This window comes from Corvus moneduloides, chromosome 1 (genome assembly GCF_009650955.1).
Source record: "Corvus moneduloides isolate bCorMon1 chromosome 1, bCorMon1.pri, whole genome shotgun sequence".
NCBI lineage: Eukaryota > Metazoa > Chordata > Aves > Passeriformes > Corvidae > Corvus > Corvus moneduloides.
Window position 1 is genome coordinate 8,885,534 of NC_045476.1, and position 17,676 is coordinate 8,903,209.

Below are 17,676 nucleotides of genomic sequence, written 5' to 3' on the forward strand. Positions count from 1 at the left end.
TTTCTGTTTATGAATCAAAATTAATTATTTCCTGCAGCCACTTTGCACAGTAATCCATTGTTTTATTTTCTCTAGGGAGATCCGGGCATCTATGAGCAATAAGGACTGAGGAGCCTTAGCTCAGCTAACTACCCCTTCGCTGCAAATGGTAGAATTCAAAAACACATTTACAAACCTGTAAGTGCACTTACCCTGCGAAGCAGAGAGTATTTGCATTCTTACTAGGCCCCTTGCTAATATTTCTCATTGCTTTTTTAGGCACTGAGATATTTTTCAAAGCAAGTATGTACAAAATTTAAAAGGCAAAAGGATGGTGGCAGCGGGAAATGAGAAGAACTGAGAAATGTTTTGTGTTGAATGGTATAAAAGTTGTGAAGTGGCCCCTCACTCCCCTCCACTTGTATCTGCAAGGCAAAGGGAGGAAGAGTTCACCTCTGGCGAGCTGCTTCTGTTGCTAAGGTCCAACAAGCCACATCATCCCCAGAAGGAGAGAAATTCAGGTAAATAAGGTATTACAGATATGTGCATTTATTTTTGAGCAGAACATGAACTGGGTCAGCTCTCCAGTTTTATTGTGACCCACAGTGACACAAAACATGAGCATTTGTGATCAAGTCCAATCATCTGCTTCTGTGCTGTAGCTGAGAGATGCTGATCCTTCCATGTAAACCTAACCCAGCTTCGCCTTCGGCAAATCTTGTATTTATGGTTTAACTACTTCCTTAAGTAAACATCCCACTGCCTGCCTGACCCTCCTATTAGGCTTGCCCTGATAGCAAAGCTAAATGCATCCTTTCGATACTAACACATATTTTCTTCCTAATTGTATCATCTGAGTCCATTAAGAACAATTTTTCCCCATCCTGCATGCTGCAGCACATAGGCAGACTCCCCTGAATCACTGATTTTTGTTTGTTCAGGTTAGACTCAACAAATTAACTTTTTTTACTCTCTCTGTGTGGTTTGCACTCTCAAAACACTACAGCATTTCTTCACCCTTCTTTGAACCCTTACTATCCAAGATACAACATCTGCTGTTAGATAGTTAACACATGTATGAGTTCATCCAGAGTTAAACAGGACTGACTGAATTATGAACACTGAACACCGAAATAGTGATCTTGACCAACCTGACTATTTTTTAAAGTTTATTTATTGCCATATGAAGACAATTCTTTCCGGTAATTTTGCAGAAATTTGCAGAGCCAGAATAAGTGGTTCCCATATGCAAATTTCTCTCCTTTAAGCATGATTTTGAGATTATTTTTTTATGTTTCCCAATAATGTCACTGAAAACAATTTTGCTCAATTTGAAGTAGTTGAAACTGTTTGCAAATGTTAAATGCATATTTCCATCGACATGGGAAATTTTGCTCTTATTTCCATATGAACATATTGCCTCAGAACTTTTTGAACCTTGTCTAAGAATTTGTACTTATTTTGAGGTTGGGCAACTGGAGATGTTTGGAGGTCTCCCCCCTTCCTCCCCGCCTCAAGTATTTTGCTTAACTATGAAAGGAAATCAAGTGAATTTTAATTATGGTCAGGCAAAAGTGGAGCAGTCAAAACTGTAACAAATGATTTTGTCGTGGGAGCAACCCTTCCAAACTGTACTTGTCTACTAGATATTAACACAATAATCAATTAATTACTTTTGGGAGGGGGATGGCAGAGATGTATTTACTCAAGATGATACACTCTGAGGAAGCATCTGGTTTAAAATCCTGCCCTGCTTTTGCTCAGTTTTATAGCTGACTCGATCAAGGCTGAAGAAGGTCAGTAATCTGGCTGAGGTCAAATTAGGTCTTTGGGTTTTGCCTGCCTTCATTCCTTTCTCCATGATGTGAGGTTGGCTTGTAAGAACTTGAAAAATACCTCAGAAGACAGTACTTTCAAATATAAGTCCAGAAGAAGAAAGAAGTCAAACAATTATGGCCCAAAACTATGACATGATGGAGACAAGTTCCCAAAAGCATGGCAAACAATCAACTGGAAAAGGTGCTTACTTTAGGTAAAAGCAGAAGTCAAATATATAAAGCAAAATAACACAATTTTAGGTGAAATTCTTCACCATCACCTAACTTCTACTCAGCTAATGTCAATGTACTCTAGAAAGACAGTAAATATTTAAAGAAGGATGAAAATAAGGCACAAGAAATGAAGGATTACTCTACAGCTCTCCCAGCAGGACAGAAACAAGCTCCAGCAGTCCCAGCCACTGGACTCTGACTCTTAACACCCAAAACCTCGTCATGTGTCCATCTTCTACACTGATACTGGTTTCAAACTGTGCTTGGAAGAAACCCAAGTTTTCCCACATAGACTCCATCAGCAGAATATATTTGGATTATTTCAAACAGGAGAAATCCAGCTTGGAAGAAATTCATCCAAGGACCAAAAAAAAATAATCCAGGCAAGGCTCAAAAGTCAGATTCCTTTCCTAAGGCTGACAGAAACAAATTGCTTCATACCACTAGTCTTCTGTTGCCTTCTCTGCTCACATGCCTCCACACACTGGAGACACAAGAGAAAAAGCAGTGAGCTGATCAGAAATTTGACAGCTTTCTTCAGTTGTCCAAGCTGAGGTAAACATAAATTGATAGGACAAGAGGACACCACAGGGCTTATCTTTTTCAAAGCTGGCACGCGTATGTCCAAGATAAAAGAATGTTCCCCAGAGAAGAAAAAAAAGATACAATGAAAAAGAAATGGAGATAAAAATCCCTTTAGTTTTAATTACACACAGTTAAGATTACCAATGAAGCTCAGGAATATTTCCTACCTGTGAAAAACATCCTTGTCTTTAAAAGCTCTTTCCAAAAGCTGCATGGGTGCCTAAATTCTGACGCCATTTCTCATGCCATGAAGACAAAAGTGCCTTACCAGGATCATGTGACCGGTGGAGATGTCCATGTTGGACTGGACCGGCTCCTCACACCAGGACGATGTGCTGCTGCGGGCTGAGGGGCTGGGGATGGGCCCATCACTGAACTGGGAGGAAACGCTGTTTATTCGGGAAGAGTGCAGGGGCTCCGGGCGATCAGAGGTTTTCACTGCCATGCGCTGGCGGCATAGCTCCTAGAGAGAGAGAGAGAGAGGAGGAAACAACCTACGGTTAAGAGTAATTACAGGAGAGAGTCTACTAAAGACATATGATTTACAGTATGTTTCCAGGCCTGGAAGTGTTGTCCCCCTCACTGCAGTAATTTTTGGGCGGCTGTCTGTTCTGTGAAGCAAAGCTACAAAGAGATGCTCAATGAAATTACTACACGACGACTACCCTAACCTTTCAAAAGTGCAATTATGACTGCACGCACATCTCCATATAGATAACCAAAAATCATATTTTGAAGCTTGACTCCTCTAACAGATATATATTTTTTTCTCCCCCTAATATCGCCCCATGTTCTGCAAAGCCACTTTTGAACCACACAACCTCTCGAAGTTAATGGGGTTGCACGGGAGTAATTGAGAGCACTGCTTGGCCCTGGATATGCAAACTCAGCAAGCTCAAGGCAACTGAATTGATGTGCTCTCCAGTGTAAATCCTAGTTGATAGATGCCTCATTTCTCTTCATTAAAATAGCAAACTCGCAACACTTCCTCCCTGATGTGGGGCAGAGAGGATGAAGAATGACATTAACGAAGAATAAAAGCAGAAATCTGTCATTGTATTGTTTAAGCAGCTTTGGCGAAGAAAGAAAATTCAAGCTATCACACACACTAATGCAAGTCATGTTGAAACACCAAAATAGATAGCACTGGGAATATGTATTTTCAGTTGCTCTCATGCATAGAATTCGTGCAAAATTACAGAATTCTGGTTAGGTAACAGAAAATCCTGCTGGTAAAACCAACTCCTGATAGTACAAAATTCTGATTCTAACAGGATGAGCAGACCCACGGTTACACTGTCGTGTTGTAATGCTGGTAGAATCAGCTGTGGTGGTGAGATCACAGACATTGTGATGAAATTATCATTTTTTAACATATGACTATTGTCCATGAATGATACTTGGCTGCCTATGTCACACAGCGAGACCAGTGAGTCTATAGGATGTGGCCATACTGCACACGCGGCGTGGGTACACATTTGTCTCAGATTACTCATTCAGCACAGACGAGTACTAAGAGCATAGTCTCTTGCCTCAGGCTAACAAAATAATACAGGCTGAAGAATTCATACCATTGAAATGCCATGGCTTCTGTTTTCTTGTTCATTGATAATTTAGTTGCAGCCCAAGTGCCATCATTAGGGTGATCTGAAAACCATTATTTATCAACTGCAATAAAATAATAAAATCTTCTTTTCAGACAGGAGCTGGAAATATAACTTAAGACTATGTTTGGGGCTTTTTTTTACCTTACAAACTTTAGGACACTGAAGATAGATCCTAATCCATGCAACAGCAAGCATTCAAACAAACTCCCTGAAACCATTATATTGAGTCTCCTCTTGTCTCCACATGACAATGATTAAAGGCCCCTCCAAATATTCTCTTCTACCAAAACTTCTGTCTTACTTGCCATTAGAGATGCTTATGTGGTTTTACTATTTGATGGTGTTTAATACAGTGTGTGTATATATATAATATATATAATATATATATACACATGCATGCAAGTACAAATTAAGATATACTGAGATGAAATTCATATCATTTATAAACAGGATTTATTTCACTGTCTATTACAAAAATACAGTCAATAAAAGCTTGAGAAGGAGAGATTACTACTTGTAAGTAGTTGGAACAACTGTACAGAAGACTGTCCCAAGTGAAACTGCTACCTGACTCCATCACTGCATTTTGTATATTAATTTCTCTATGCCATGAAAGAATTTTTCTAATTTTTACCAAAAACAGGGGTTTTCTACACTTGAGTAGTATGTATTCTGTCACTTGGTACCTTTGTAGCTTCCTACTAACCTTAACATGAAAAACACTAGAAAAATAAATTAAACTTCAAAAATATGTTGAATTGAGTCACATATATTGGTGTTAGATAGGTCAGTCAAACTATCAGAATTAAACCCAGGACTTTTTAATAAAGGAAAAAACGTCATCGTATCTCTTATTTTTAAATATAGGGACAAAGAAAATATGTCTTTTTCTGGTTTTCTCTGGAGGATCACACACTTCTTAAGAAAAGATAGCAATAGTCCACAATGACTATTACTAACCTCAGAATGACCTTGCAGTAGTGTAATTTCAAATCCCTGCTTTTAGCAGATTTTGGGAAAAGTATAGCAGAGCAGAAACATTTTAGAGAGAAAAATAAATCTACAGAAAACCAAAAAGCTGCTCAGATGTTTAGATATCAGCCATTCCCAGAGGGAATGGTTTATTGGAATAAGCAAAACTGTAATAAGTAAAGGTATGAAAATAAGAGGTCTATCACATAACTGCTAGAAGGATGTGTCTTCTGGCTAGCATGCCATGTGGCAGTGATATGAATTTATTATATTCTAATAGACATCCTGCCACTTGACTCACCCCAACTCTGTGCTAACAATAGCATTTGTACTCAAACAGGATCTTTGTTTTTAAGTTGATCTGTTCCTGCTGTTCATATCCTGCCTCAAGTCATAATCCTCTGCTTTTACAAGTGGTTGCTGTGGAAAGGATTATAGACCTCTGCTAACAAAAAAGAATTGAGATCAAGTGATCTCTAAGAAATTATTGTACCATTTTTACATGAATTATAATGACAAAAGAAACAATATTATAGACAACCGGTTCTGGAATAGATTAGTCTCTAATCAAAAAAATCTTTTTTGACATGAAGGATTTAATATGTTACTAAGAAATGTTGTTTTAAAATTAATTAACATGTTCATGGTCCTCATGGAAGGTGAAGTTGAGAAACACAACAAATTTAAAAATTTAAATATGTCAAAAAAAAATATACCTGATCCCAAATATTAACATATTTCTTTCCTGACATATATAGAACCAAAACAATTATTCCCAGAACTGCTGTAGCTGTCAAATACCTCAAACAAAGCAACCACGTCACTGTATTCTGCTGTAAAAAATGTTTAATGTAAACAGGAAGGTCAAATCATAGCTGAAGCAAAAACACCACTGAATTTCTTGATTGGAGTTTTAAATCTCCATGACAATGGGTTTTCCCCTGCCTGTAAACAGAAGTTTTTGGTTTGAATTTATTTCCAGATTAGTCTGACAGACCTTGAGAGCTTCTCCTTCCCCCCTTCCCAGCCAGTCCAGCCTGGGTGAGGAACCTGCCCCACTCCACACACATCAGCGATCTCAGGACAGCTACAGCTTCTGCTCCTCCAAAGCCACCTCTCTGTTAGCCTACCCATTCCAGCTCCCACAGCTTCTAGCCTGGCACTGCAGGGATAACATGGGTAAGACCACCACATATAAAAGCTTTGATGCATGGGGTGTTTTGGGGAGCCATATGGGCTCCTCCAGGACATATGGACAAGGGACATCCAGCTCAAAACAGGGAAATGCCTAAATGTGATTTTGCCTTGAGATGGTCATCAACGTACCCTTTCAACAAATGCATTGGGAATAGCGGGGTCTCAGGGTGTGGGGTATTTCACACCATCCCTGGGCACTTACTGAGCTGTCATCTCTTCACAAATGCACAAAGCCCTAGATGGCTCAGACCCTCTTAATACGGTATTTTTTAGCAGTGCACTTCTCTGCATGCTCAGGTATGCCCTGCCTTCCTCTCCAAAATCTTTACTCTCACAAACACTTTGCAAATCAGCCATTTACTAAACCACAACTAGAATTCAAACTTGACTAAAATGTCAAATCTTCATACTGTGACAATGACATGAACTGTATCTCTGTATTGTCTCAGCCATTAAAAACATTTTCTAAGAATGAATTCAATTTACTGCTGCATTTCTATATTTAGCAGAGTGGCTGGGGCTATTTCTGCCATGCTGCGACTCAGTAATGTCTAGCCATTGTTTGTGTATACTTCGAGTGCCATTCTTCATTTAAAAACATCATTTACACCTAAAAAAGCAACCATAATGCATACAGTGAAAGATGAAGAAATGATCCTCCTGACCTTCAGGCTATGATCTAATGGATGGGTTGGACATAAACATTTATTTAAAAGGTAATTTGAAGTTTATGACATTATTTCCCATCACATGGGAATTGCTATCATACTGAGGCACTTACTCTGTTTTTTATTTCCCAACATTTATTATCAAACTTATGTGGTGGTCACATGCAGTATATAGTGGAGAAGTAATATCACTGTATGACAAAAACTGCCATAACCAAGATAAATATTCTGTAAATAATGTTGAGTTAAATGAGTTCAAAGTACAGCACCATGATCATCTGTAGTGAGCTTCTCATTTGACACACAATTGATAACCTTAAACAAACCATAAACCGTATTCTTGGAAAACCCCCGGACCTCTTCAAAATGAGGTTCTAAAATGTCCCTAATATTTGGTTGTCCACACAGAGACAGAGAGAAGCATGAAGTGCAACTAATTCCTCAGGTACAACAAATAGATTTTCAAATCCATACATTCTACTTGTGAATGAACCACTCTGCAGCATAAATGTAGTTTATCCGCATTTAAAGAAGGGCATTAAGAGACTTGCTGTACCTCCTAGACAACAACTGGGAGCTGGTCTTACCACCACGTTTTGTTAGGTGGGTCTCTGAACCTGAAGAGGTGAGAATGTCTCCTCTCAAATAAGGAGGCATCAAGTCTGTTCAGAAATGGAGCCCACAGATACCTGTCCAGGCCTGGTTTGGAGATGTGACTTGCTTACCAGCAGAAAGGCTAGGCCACACCACCAGCCAGTGACAGGAGCTGTGTTTTCTGCCACACAGGTCTGTGATGCACAGCGGCCATTGCTGTCACAGGAGGGCAAGATGGCAAAAGATAACTCAGAGAAATTTTTATCTGCCATCTATTGGAAAATCCACCTAAGGAAATTGGAAAATCCATTAAAGTCACACAGTTTACTAAAACTGTTTTGGTTTCAGAGAGATATTGAGGTATATGTCCTGGTAAGGATTAAGAGTATAAGCAACGACAGAACTAAAACTAGATGTAACTGAGGCTTGAATGGGCAATACTGAATCTTTTCCCTTGCTTTATTTGCAAAACCGGAATTTGAGAGCCTCAGGGTGACACAGGACAGGCAGGAGACCTGACTGAAGCATCCCAGTTAAGAGATGGCAAACATTCACCTCAGATTTGCAGTCATTGATGATGAGCCATTCCACCTCAAAGCTGCCTACAGAGGATGCTGCACACTTAATGCAAATTCTCTAAACAATATATTCAGGTATTCCAGGTCCAGCCAGTGACCATGGCATATGAATCGTTCTCCTCTAGCTGGTACCAGGTGCATGGTAAATGTTCAGTCCAAAGCAAACAAAAATAGCTTCATATCTACAACGCTGTTCTTCTTCCCCAGCCACTGTCACCTCAGATCTGACTAACAGGAGATCTGGAATCTGAGGGAAATGTCAACTTTTCAGTTTATTTAGAAAAGAAATATAATTTCATTACTGCGTATTAATGAAAATAATCTATTTTGTAACTAATCCCAAAATATGCACAAACCCAAAAACTAAGTCCAGGAAATAGGACTAACATTTCCATGATTTAAAAAATTTTTTGTTTAGCAAATGAAAATAGAAATCATTTGAGTTAGTCCAGAAACAAGTGTGGCACAATTATTTTCAGAGTTAGCGAAATACAAGAGAGAATAAACCTTTCCATGAATAATTATTAAGAAAATGCAGAGACACTAAACAAAGAAATTACTGTTTATTAAAAGTGATAGCTGAGTGTACACCAAGCCCTTCCAACCTGACCTGCCTAATATTCTATCAATCAAGAAACAAATCTGCTTAAGCAGGCATGATCACAAGAACACTGTGTTCATTTTACACGTGAAACAAACATATTTTGCAGAAATTTTAAATTAAAAATGCTGACACAATTCTAAATTATTTAAGGCTACACCTTTTAACAAAATGTATAATGAAGATTAAGAATATATGTAATCTATAAGCTAAGTATAGAGGAATAAGACCTTTAAAATGCCTTTTTTTTTTTTTTTTTTGCCCCCTCAGCTTTAATACATTTAATTTAACAGCAGTCTCATTTTCCTTCTCAGGAGGCATTATTCACAGGATGAGTTGGGGTCTGCATGTACAGCCTGGATTTCACTGTTCTGCAATGGATGCAGTCATAAGACAATGAGATTTAAAAAATGAAAAAAATAAGGTAAACTTTTTTTTTTAACAAATGAATCTAGGACTATAAACATCATTATTCTCTAACTAAATTTGCTTAGTGTTACTACAGGGTGAAGCTAAAGTCATTTGGCTGCCTTTGTTTTGCTTTTGCATACTTAATATGCTTGCAGGTGTTATAAATTTAACTTATTTACTGTATTTGTAGCTTTGGGGATAATTACAGCTTTATTAACATTTATTTTTGAGTTATTGAAACATACTTTCAATCTTTAGCTTAATTTTAGCATACTTTTCGTCCAGGAATAAAAGAGCTGTTTACATACATGTAATAATTGTATGCATATTTTCTATCCTTGTCAGAAAAGACAACTACTGATATTGGTGTCCCTTCAGGAAAGGGAAAAAGGGATATGTTGGAAAAATGTTTGAGAATAATATTTTGAAAGACACAGCATCAAACGTATCATTGCACATCCATACTCTGGACAATTCATATTTATCTAGACTTGTATGTGATAGATCTTGGGAGGAACAAACAAAAAAAGAAAGAGAAAAAGAAGAAAGTAAAATATAGTTCTTTGATTGTCAAGGCAGCCTTCTTCTGTCTAGTTCAGTTCACTGTCTGCCCTCTTGTACCACACTCCATATATCTGAATATAACTCTGAGTCTTGGGCCGGGGGGGACTGCTTTGGTTGATTTTTAAATGATCTAAAATCCAGGGCTGCTGTTTCTTTTTGAGAGCATCGCAGCCAAATACAGGCTTGAGAATCATTCTCCTAACAAAACCCCAACGTTGATTGTGGTCTGTGAAATTAAAAATTTCAATTATTTTAGCATTGTGTGCGTTTCCTGGTGATGACTCATGTAATTATGATTCCCCTTTCCTCATGTATACAAAGAAAGTAGAGGCCATGAGACAAAGAGAACATGGCTAACTTTATATGGAAAAATGACTTCTTCTTCTTCTTTTTTTTTTTAATTTCTTTGTTTTATTCCCTCTCTTTAAATTCAAATATTTACACAGTCTTATTCTACCAAACAAAAAAACGAAAAGCCATCTACACACCTCCAGGTGTCCAGCAGACATGAAAATTTCTGGCTTGCACAGAACCAAAGGTGCTGTCTACGCAATACATCTTGAGAAAATAATTTTACTTTCATTCTTTCAGTAGCCTCTCATCAATGAGGAAGTAATCTGAATAGTCCACAAGCTCCTAAAGGAGACAGACATCTCTGACATGGCTCTCATTACCAAGGAAGACATGACAGCAGAGGTCTAATGATATTTCTCTGAAATAATGATAATATTGCCCTCCAATCCATGCCAGGAAAGCACAGGTATCTTCAAAGGATAATACTGTTTTCTAGAGGGTCAGTGAAATTTGAAGACCATGTTTAGGTTACTCAGCTGGGGAATGTTTTCCTGTACAAAAATACAGAAGACCGCTGACTGGAGCTGCATATGACAGTTTAGAGCCTTTATTTCTAAAAGAGGACTTTTGTGAAACAGATGCCTGACTAAACAGGACTGCAGCACCCTGGACTTCACAAATAGGGGATACACAAAGGAAGGTCGTGATTCTTTAGACTGACTTGAAAGAGTATCTTCCCTGCACGATGACATCATGGTGGCTTCCCTAAGGGTTTAAAGAGACTACCTGGATGATTCCAGAAACATCTGCAAACTGTGGACCTGAAGTCACCTGAGATCTACTGGTGTAAAAGCACCCATTTTTTTTTCTCAGGGTGTTCCTGACAATGTCTGAGCTTTACTGGCCTTACAGTTCAGACAACTGTAATTCTGGAAGTGGGGGTACATCAGATTGACCTACCTGCCACAAAAAAAAATGTGGTTTCAACCAATGCTGGTCTCTAAATTGCATTTCCCCCATTTCAGCTGTGCCTGCATGTAATGTTTCACAAGTATATGAGTATATGGCAAGTATGAAGCTGGAAGGGAAAGATTTCTTAAAGGAGTAACCAGAGAGATAAAAAAATAACATGTAAAACGAACTTCACCTTTTCCATGTTTTGTTCATCTTAACTAACCCCAATACATGCTCATGAGGGCACAGCTGCTCCTTAAAATGAATTTGCACAGAAAATTCACCACTAGCACAGCAAGAGCCACACAGCACAGTATGGGTTGCAAATAAACCATAGCAACAATTAATTAACCTGAAAGGCCACGCAGAACCACGTGTAAATCCATCGTGTATTTTGACTTTGTCTAACCTACCCAAAGCCCGACCAGCTTCCAGCAGATGCCAGTGCTCTTAAAGATAACTGCCACAAATGTTTCCTTTTTCACTCCCAGCGTTTATAGCTGCTTGGGGCCCAAAGTAGGCAAAAAATGCAGTCCCAAGACAGCTGTAGTTTCTCAGGAAAGCTATACATTAAGGCTGTGTAGTCCACTATTTTATTGCCCTGCAGGACTGAAAATGGGAGATCATTTCTGCTAGAAATAAGAATTCCCAGCAGCCAGCAGGACTCAGCATGCACTTCCAGCCTGAAGAGAAACAAAACAGCCCACTAGTTTATGTCTAAAAATGTTATTTTACCCCATTGCAAAGTTTAGTATTGCTTCTCCCTAAGTCTGTGTAACTGCATTCATGGAAACAGAGTTTCTAAAAGCAGTCAGAGAAATACAAAAAGAAGTCCTAAAAACTTCCAAAATCTCAAATACATTTTTTTTCCATAGAAGGCAGCCATATACCAGAGGTGATGCAAGGATAAAGGAAGTATTTATCAAGGCTGGCCATCAGCAACAAACTTTTTTTATAACATTATCTATCATGACAGTCAAAATTGCCAGTCATTACTCCATCCTGATTTGAAAACTAAATTAAATGCTTTTCACCCATTCTCCACTGGAAAAAAAAAAAAAAAATTAAATCCCTCTTCAACTCTGCAAGGAAGAACAAATGCAAATGTAGTGAACAAGTGTTAAAAAAGGATCTGTAGAGAACAAAGTTGCTACTAAGTTACACTAGGTTATTATGAGCCAAATCTTTGGTAATACAGAGAAACTCTACTAAACTATGGCAAAAAATAGTATGAGTTTCCTCAAGTCTCTGAGTACAGACATTCTTTCTATCACACACCAAAAAAGCCTTCAAGGATTAAAAAATGGTCAATATTTCTACACTTTCACTGTATTGGTGTCATAGGAGATACAGGAAAAAATAACAGGGATTTAATACTTAGTACTGATGGTCAGAGATACAGAGAGACCTCATATTTTGGAGAAGACAGCAACAACAGCAAAAATGCACAATTTCTCTTGGGCTCTCCCGTGTCTTTCTGTACAACCGTGCTCTCAGCTGGATCAGGGTTGTACCCTGACTGTTCCTGGCTAGAAGAGAGCTGCAGCCCTCTCCACTGTCCCTGACCTGCCCCATGGCACCAGTTCAAATTAATCCCCTGCAGCAGCAGCAAGGGGTTAGTGCATGTGTTTGCATTCAAAGAAAGGGACTTCCCTGGCCATTACTGAGGTTCCTGCATTTTCTTTTCCCAATTCATACAAGCACAGGGGTCACTACTCTCCCTTGGACCTCTCCACCAGGCACCAGTTTGTCTGCAAGAAGCCCCATGGGAACAGCACAAGAGAACACATGCAAGGTAGGCACATGCCAAAAATGGGCACACTTTATATTTGGATTATTTTAAGACCTGGGGCATGAAGCTACAGGCATCTTCTAAAACATTATTAGCTGTTTTATCACGTAGAATATTTTTTCTCCTGTGCTCCTTTGGTTTTTAAGATTCCTGCTAACAACTTGTGCCTCAACAACATTCTGCAGAAAGTGTTGCTTGTTGCAGTTGTATTCTGCTGATAGCTTTTCTTCTATTTGGCTTTTATTTTATGCATTTAATATAGCTGAAAATCTTTGCCCTGGTGCTTGGTCGAAGACAGAATAAAAGTTTTACACTCTCTTCAGTTTCTCAATTTATATACATATATTTTTTCTTTTCTATACTGCCACTCATTACTGTTTTAGAAGAAATAATCTGTCTTTTCAATCTCTCTTCATATGAGTTTTCCATGCCCTTAATCATTCTTGTCACCTTTTCCTTGCTCCCTCTATTTCTGTGTTGTCCCTTTGGCAATGGAGTGACCAGCACTCACAGAAGCCTCCAGCATTGATTTATACCTAATTAACTTCTAAAGCCCCCAAAGAAGCAAACAAAATTCTTAGTTAACAATGCCTGCAGACCCATTGGGTTGACCCAGACCTCCAAAAAGAAGCTGAAATTTGGAACAGCTTTCTAGGCAATCCTTATGTACGTTTTAACTTCACACCCGAGTGCTTTGCATTGAGGTTAATTAGGAATTGCAGTTATTTTGTTCCTGGGGGTGACAATACACAGATTTTACATGCTCAAATTCCCATGTTACTACACATATCATTACCACACAGTGTATACAGAGGGAGATGTATGACATAATTTCCCTATATAAGATAAATTTACATGTATACATTGTTTTGCTCCCAAAAATACAGTCAACTCCATCACATTTCTCCTCCGATCTATGTGAATAGCCAGCCACTGGCACCTTCTGCTGTGAGCCACTGCAGCAAAACCTCTTCCAGCAAATCACACCATTTCACTCCAATTGAGGCATTTTTCTTCCCCAGAAAGCCAGAATGAACTCCAGTTGAGAAGCTGAAAAAAGGTAAAATCCAAGTTTCTTTTCCCTGTGCTGTCAGAAAAGCACCAGCATAGTGAATTTTACCTTTTCATGTTTCCCTCATTCTTTTCTTAGTAGTTAGTGGGAAAGATCAGTATGTCTCCAACATGTGAATATTCTCCCTGATACACTTGTGAAGATCAGGGGGATGTTCAGACCAGCAGTAGCAGAAAATGGGTGGTGTTGGTGCCTAGGGCTCTACTGCAGCCCGTTAACCTCTGTTGTTGTCAGTGTGACCAAGGACAAGCCTTCCAACATGCATGGAGTGCATGGATTCCCAAGTCAGGCAACACTTGATGAGGGGAGAAGGAGTGATTTTAATCAGCCGAGGTAAGCATGCAATCCCAATACCAAAAGTGAGTTTGATCAGGATAATGTTGATCTGTTCTCACTTTGGAGAGCAAGATCAGCCATTTCTGAGATCTCTTGAGATGCTGCCAGAACGTCGTTCTGCAAAACAACAGCCGTCCTATGTAAAAGGAAAAAGCTGGAATCATCAAGAAGACTGCAATTATGTCAGCTAGACAAGAAAACAGAAAAATAAAAACGGCACTGAAATTCAACAGGGTTTTATCAGTATGAAAGATTAAAAATTTAAAAAAACTATTGCCCTGGTCAAAATCTGTGCTTGTTCAGAAAGCAGTCGTCCCAAACAACCATCAATAAAACATCACTCATTTGTCTTTAGCAAAAAGTACAGAAACTGTCCAACAAAGCTAGAGAAAAGCTAATGGATTTTCTACTCTGGATAAGCCACTTACACTAAATTTGATTTTCTCCTATTCAAAAGCTATTCTCTCTCACACTCCAAATTAATTTTGTTTCTTTGAGGGATTTACTTTTAGGAACATCCTTTTACAGTCTCCCTTCTTCAGTCCTGGTTTGGTTGTTTGCTAAGAATACAAGTGATGAAACCCATATTTGCATACTGAAAGCTGAGAACCTGAACTGGAATGGGAAGAGCTGTGGGAATGCCCCAGCTGAATTACAGTACAGGGACAGACACTGATGCTGTGAGAGCTTAGAACCTGTCACAACAAAAACCACAGAACAAAGTCAGGTGAGCTCTCTCAGTCCTTTATCATGCCTTGCTGGTGTGCATTAAATCACTCAGATTGTCTTTTACTGTTCTTTAATTGCTAGAAAGCATTTAGGTCTCCGTTGTGCATGAAACATAAGAAAGAAAATATCTCAGATTGGAGGTTCCCACCCCTGGAGCCAGAGCTTTCTCTCTGTTGAGAGAAATGAAATTGGGCCTCTTGTCCAGCCAACACAAATCACATCCTCAATGTCCAACTCGTTGTAGTTCAGCATACAGGCCTTCCATGGCTCTTCCTGCCCTCACGTGTCACACACACACCCATGAGGCCGTTCGGGACGGCACCTCTCACTTGTGCCTTTAGGAAGATTGGAGCAGCTGAGCAGCATGGCCCCAGGAGAGCTCCAGCCTGCTCTACCCAAACTTGTCTTATAGCTTATACCACAATAAAACAAGCAAAAATATCAGAGTCCCCTCTGAATATTCCACTTGGCAACATCCCTACAAGAGTCCCTAGAGGCCTTTAGGCAGAGGAAAGTTGAGGATTTAAGACTCACTTCTGTTCATCTGTCCCACAAAGCAGCCAGGTCCGTATGGGCTTGCCAGGGTAAAACCTTAGGTGGCTGTGGTCAGCCTCAAACCCTTCCCAAAGGTGAAGCACAAACACACAGTGCAGGAAGGACAAAGACCCTTGGAGGCAAAATCTTGCTGGTTTGGGCAGGACACAGAGCTGTTCCACCCGTACAGCCAAGCACAGCACGGCCTCCCTGCACGCGCGGAGAAGGAGAAAGGAAGAGACACAGCATTCCCTGTTCCTCTTCCCTTTGCCGGCCCACTATGGGAGACTGGTGTGCAGGAGGACAGAAAGCAGTAGAAGAATGCTTTTATATACCTTACAGACTTCAGAGAATAAACTGCAACCTGTTTCTGCTCACAGGCAACATGGTCCTACAAGAACTGACAAACATCATCTACCACAGTTCTTTATGTACACAAAATTATTTCTACTCCCTTTCAGAGGCCCTGGAATAAGATTTATCCTGGAAAAAAAACCCAACAAAACAACAAAACTTTCCAGTTAAAAACTTTAAAAAAATGTATTTTTTTTCTTCTAGTGCAGCAGTCTGGAGGAGTATGAAAGGATCAGCAAGGCAGATTGCAGTGTTAGCTGCTGAGCACTCAGAGAATATACAATAGAAGAATGTGTCAAATCTGAAACATGATAACAGAGTTGCTGCAAAAGAAAAAGGAAAATCCTAAACAGAAAAAAGGGTAGAAGTGTGTAGGAAAGACAGGCCTGATTATCCTCTACATTACATGGGAAAAAAACAGCCACAGAAGACGGTATAGTTATTCCAGAAAGAAATCGGGACACTTGAGATGATGTATGGCCTGGGACTGCAAATCAAATACTCTCCAGCCCATTAGGCAAGGCTGTGGTTATCTTTGGCTTCTTTATAACGTACAGGCACTGGGACATAATCAATTTACCAGGGGGAGAAAATCCATTGTACTTATCCAGAACCAGCCCATGCTCAGCTGGCAAACAGCCTGTGGCACCGCAGGGATGGGTGAAAGGAGCTCTGAAGCGGGAGCAGAGTGCTCGGGAGCCGGATCCTCGGGAGCAGGAGCCCGGACCTTGGTGGTCCAGGACAGGGAGTTAGGGCAGATAAAGCAATAGGAATTCTCACCCTGTAAAACCAGGTGGCTACAGCCAAATTATTAATAAAACTGCCTGTTGAGTGAATTTATTTCTTTTTCTTTGCCCGTGTTAACTTTGCTAAGAAACTGTGAGAAAGCTGGGTGGCCTGACCTGAAATGGTGCCAGGACCATTTGAACTATTTAACGGTTTAATTTACCAGGCGAGATGCAGCCTGCAAGTCCAGAGTAGCTCTAGCACATTTTCTGAGAAATGCCTGTTTGGGTAAGGACTCTGGATTCCCCAGTAATTAAAAATGAGTCACTAACTTAATTTTACCTCCTACTATTTTTACTTAGCATTTTCTTACATCCTAAATACACAGAAATTATACTGCAAGATGCTTGGGGCATGTTTGTCCTTGTTTCACAAGACACCAAGCTCAAACACCGTACTCTTGAAAAACAAACAAAGTTGGCTAAGAGGGGAGGGTCAACATCACCTTTTCTCTCTGCTACTTTGCACTAGTCCTATGCAGAAAAACAGACAACTACTTGAAAAAGATGTTTTTTTAATGAAAATCTAGACCCACATGGCACCTTCTCATCCAAGCACTCCAAGACTTGCAGGTATGCTCATTTTCCTTCCACACCTACAAAAAACCTTTTTCTCACCTGCCCACTCTAATGTAAAGCGTATTTTACTCCTAAGTGTTGCTGCACTGCCACTGCAGCAGCAGCCCAGGATCTTGGCTGTGAAGGTTAAACCTTCTCTGGTAAGGGCTAGTCCATTTCTCCAACACCAAGTAATTCACAGAAGCTGATAGATCATGTACGTAGGAGAAGGCTGGAGGAGAGCCATCAGTAATAAGCCAAGTAAGTCCCTCTCCCATGCCCTGCATGGTTCCCCCAGGGCTGCCCCTGGGCCAGGCCATGTGTGCTGGAGCAGAGGGCCAGAGGAGGGACAGGAGGTGACAGGAAAGCCCTGCTTCCGGAGACACACACCACAAGCTCAAATAAAGACTTCCAGAAGTGCCCTCTGAAATCTCTGCCATCAAGCTCCAGCACTTAAGATG

The 17,676-nt window shown here is 39.8% G+C and overlaps 1 protein-coding gene across 4 annotated transcripts in view; it reads right to left on the reverse strand.

Moving 5' to 3' along the window:
- The window catches only part of PTPRN2 (protein tyrosine phosphatase receptor type N2), a 659,325-nt gene that overhangs the window by 84,801 nt on the left and 556,848 nt on the right, over nucleotides 1-17,676 (reverse strand). For all 4 annotated transcript variants that reach the window (XM_032099269.1, XM_032099287.1, XM_032099259.1 and 1 more), the window contains one exon: nucleotides 2,884-3,078. In XM_032099269.1, the coding sequence (XP_031955160.1) occupies nucleotides 2,884-3,078 (195 nt within the window). The remainder of the gene's footprint in view (nucleotides 1-2,883; nucleotides 3,079-17,676) is intronic.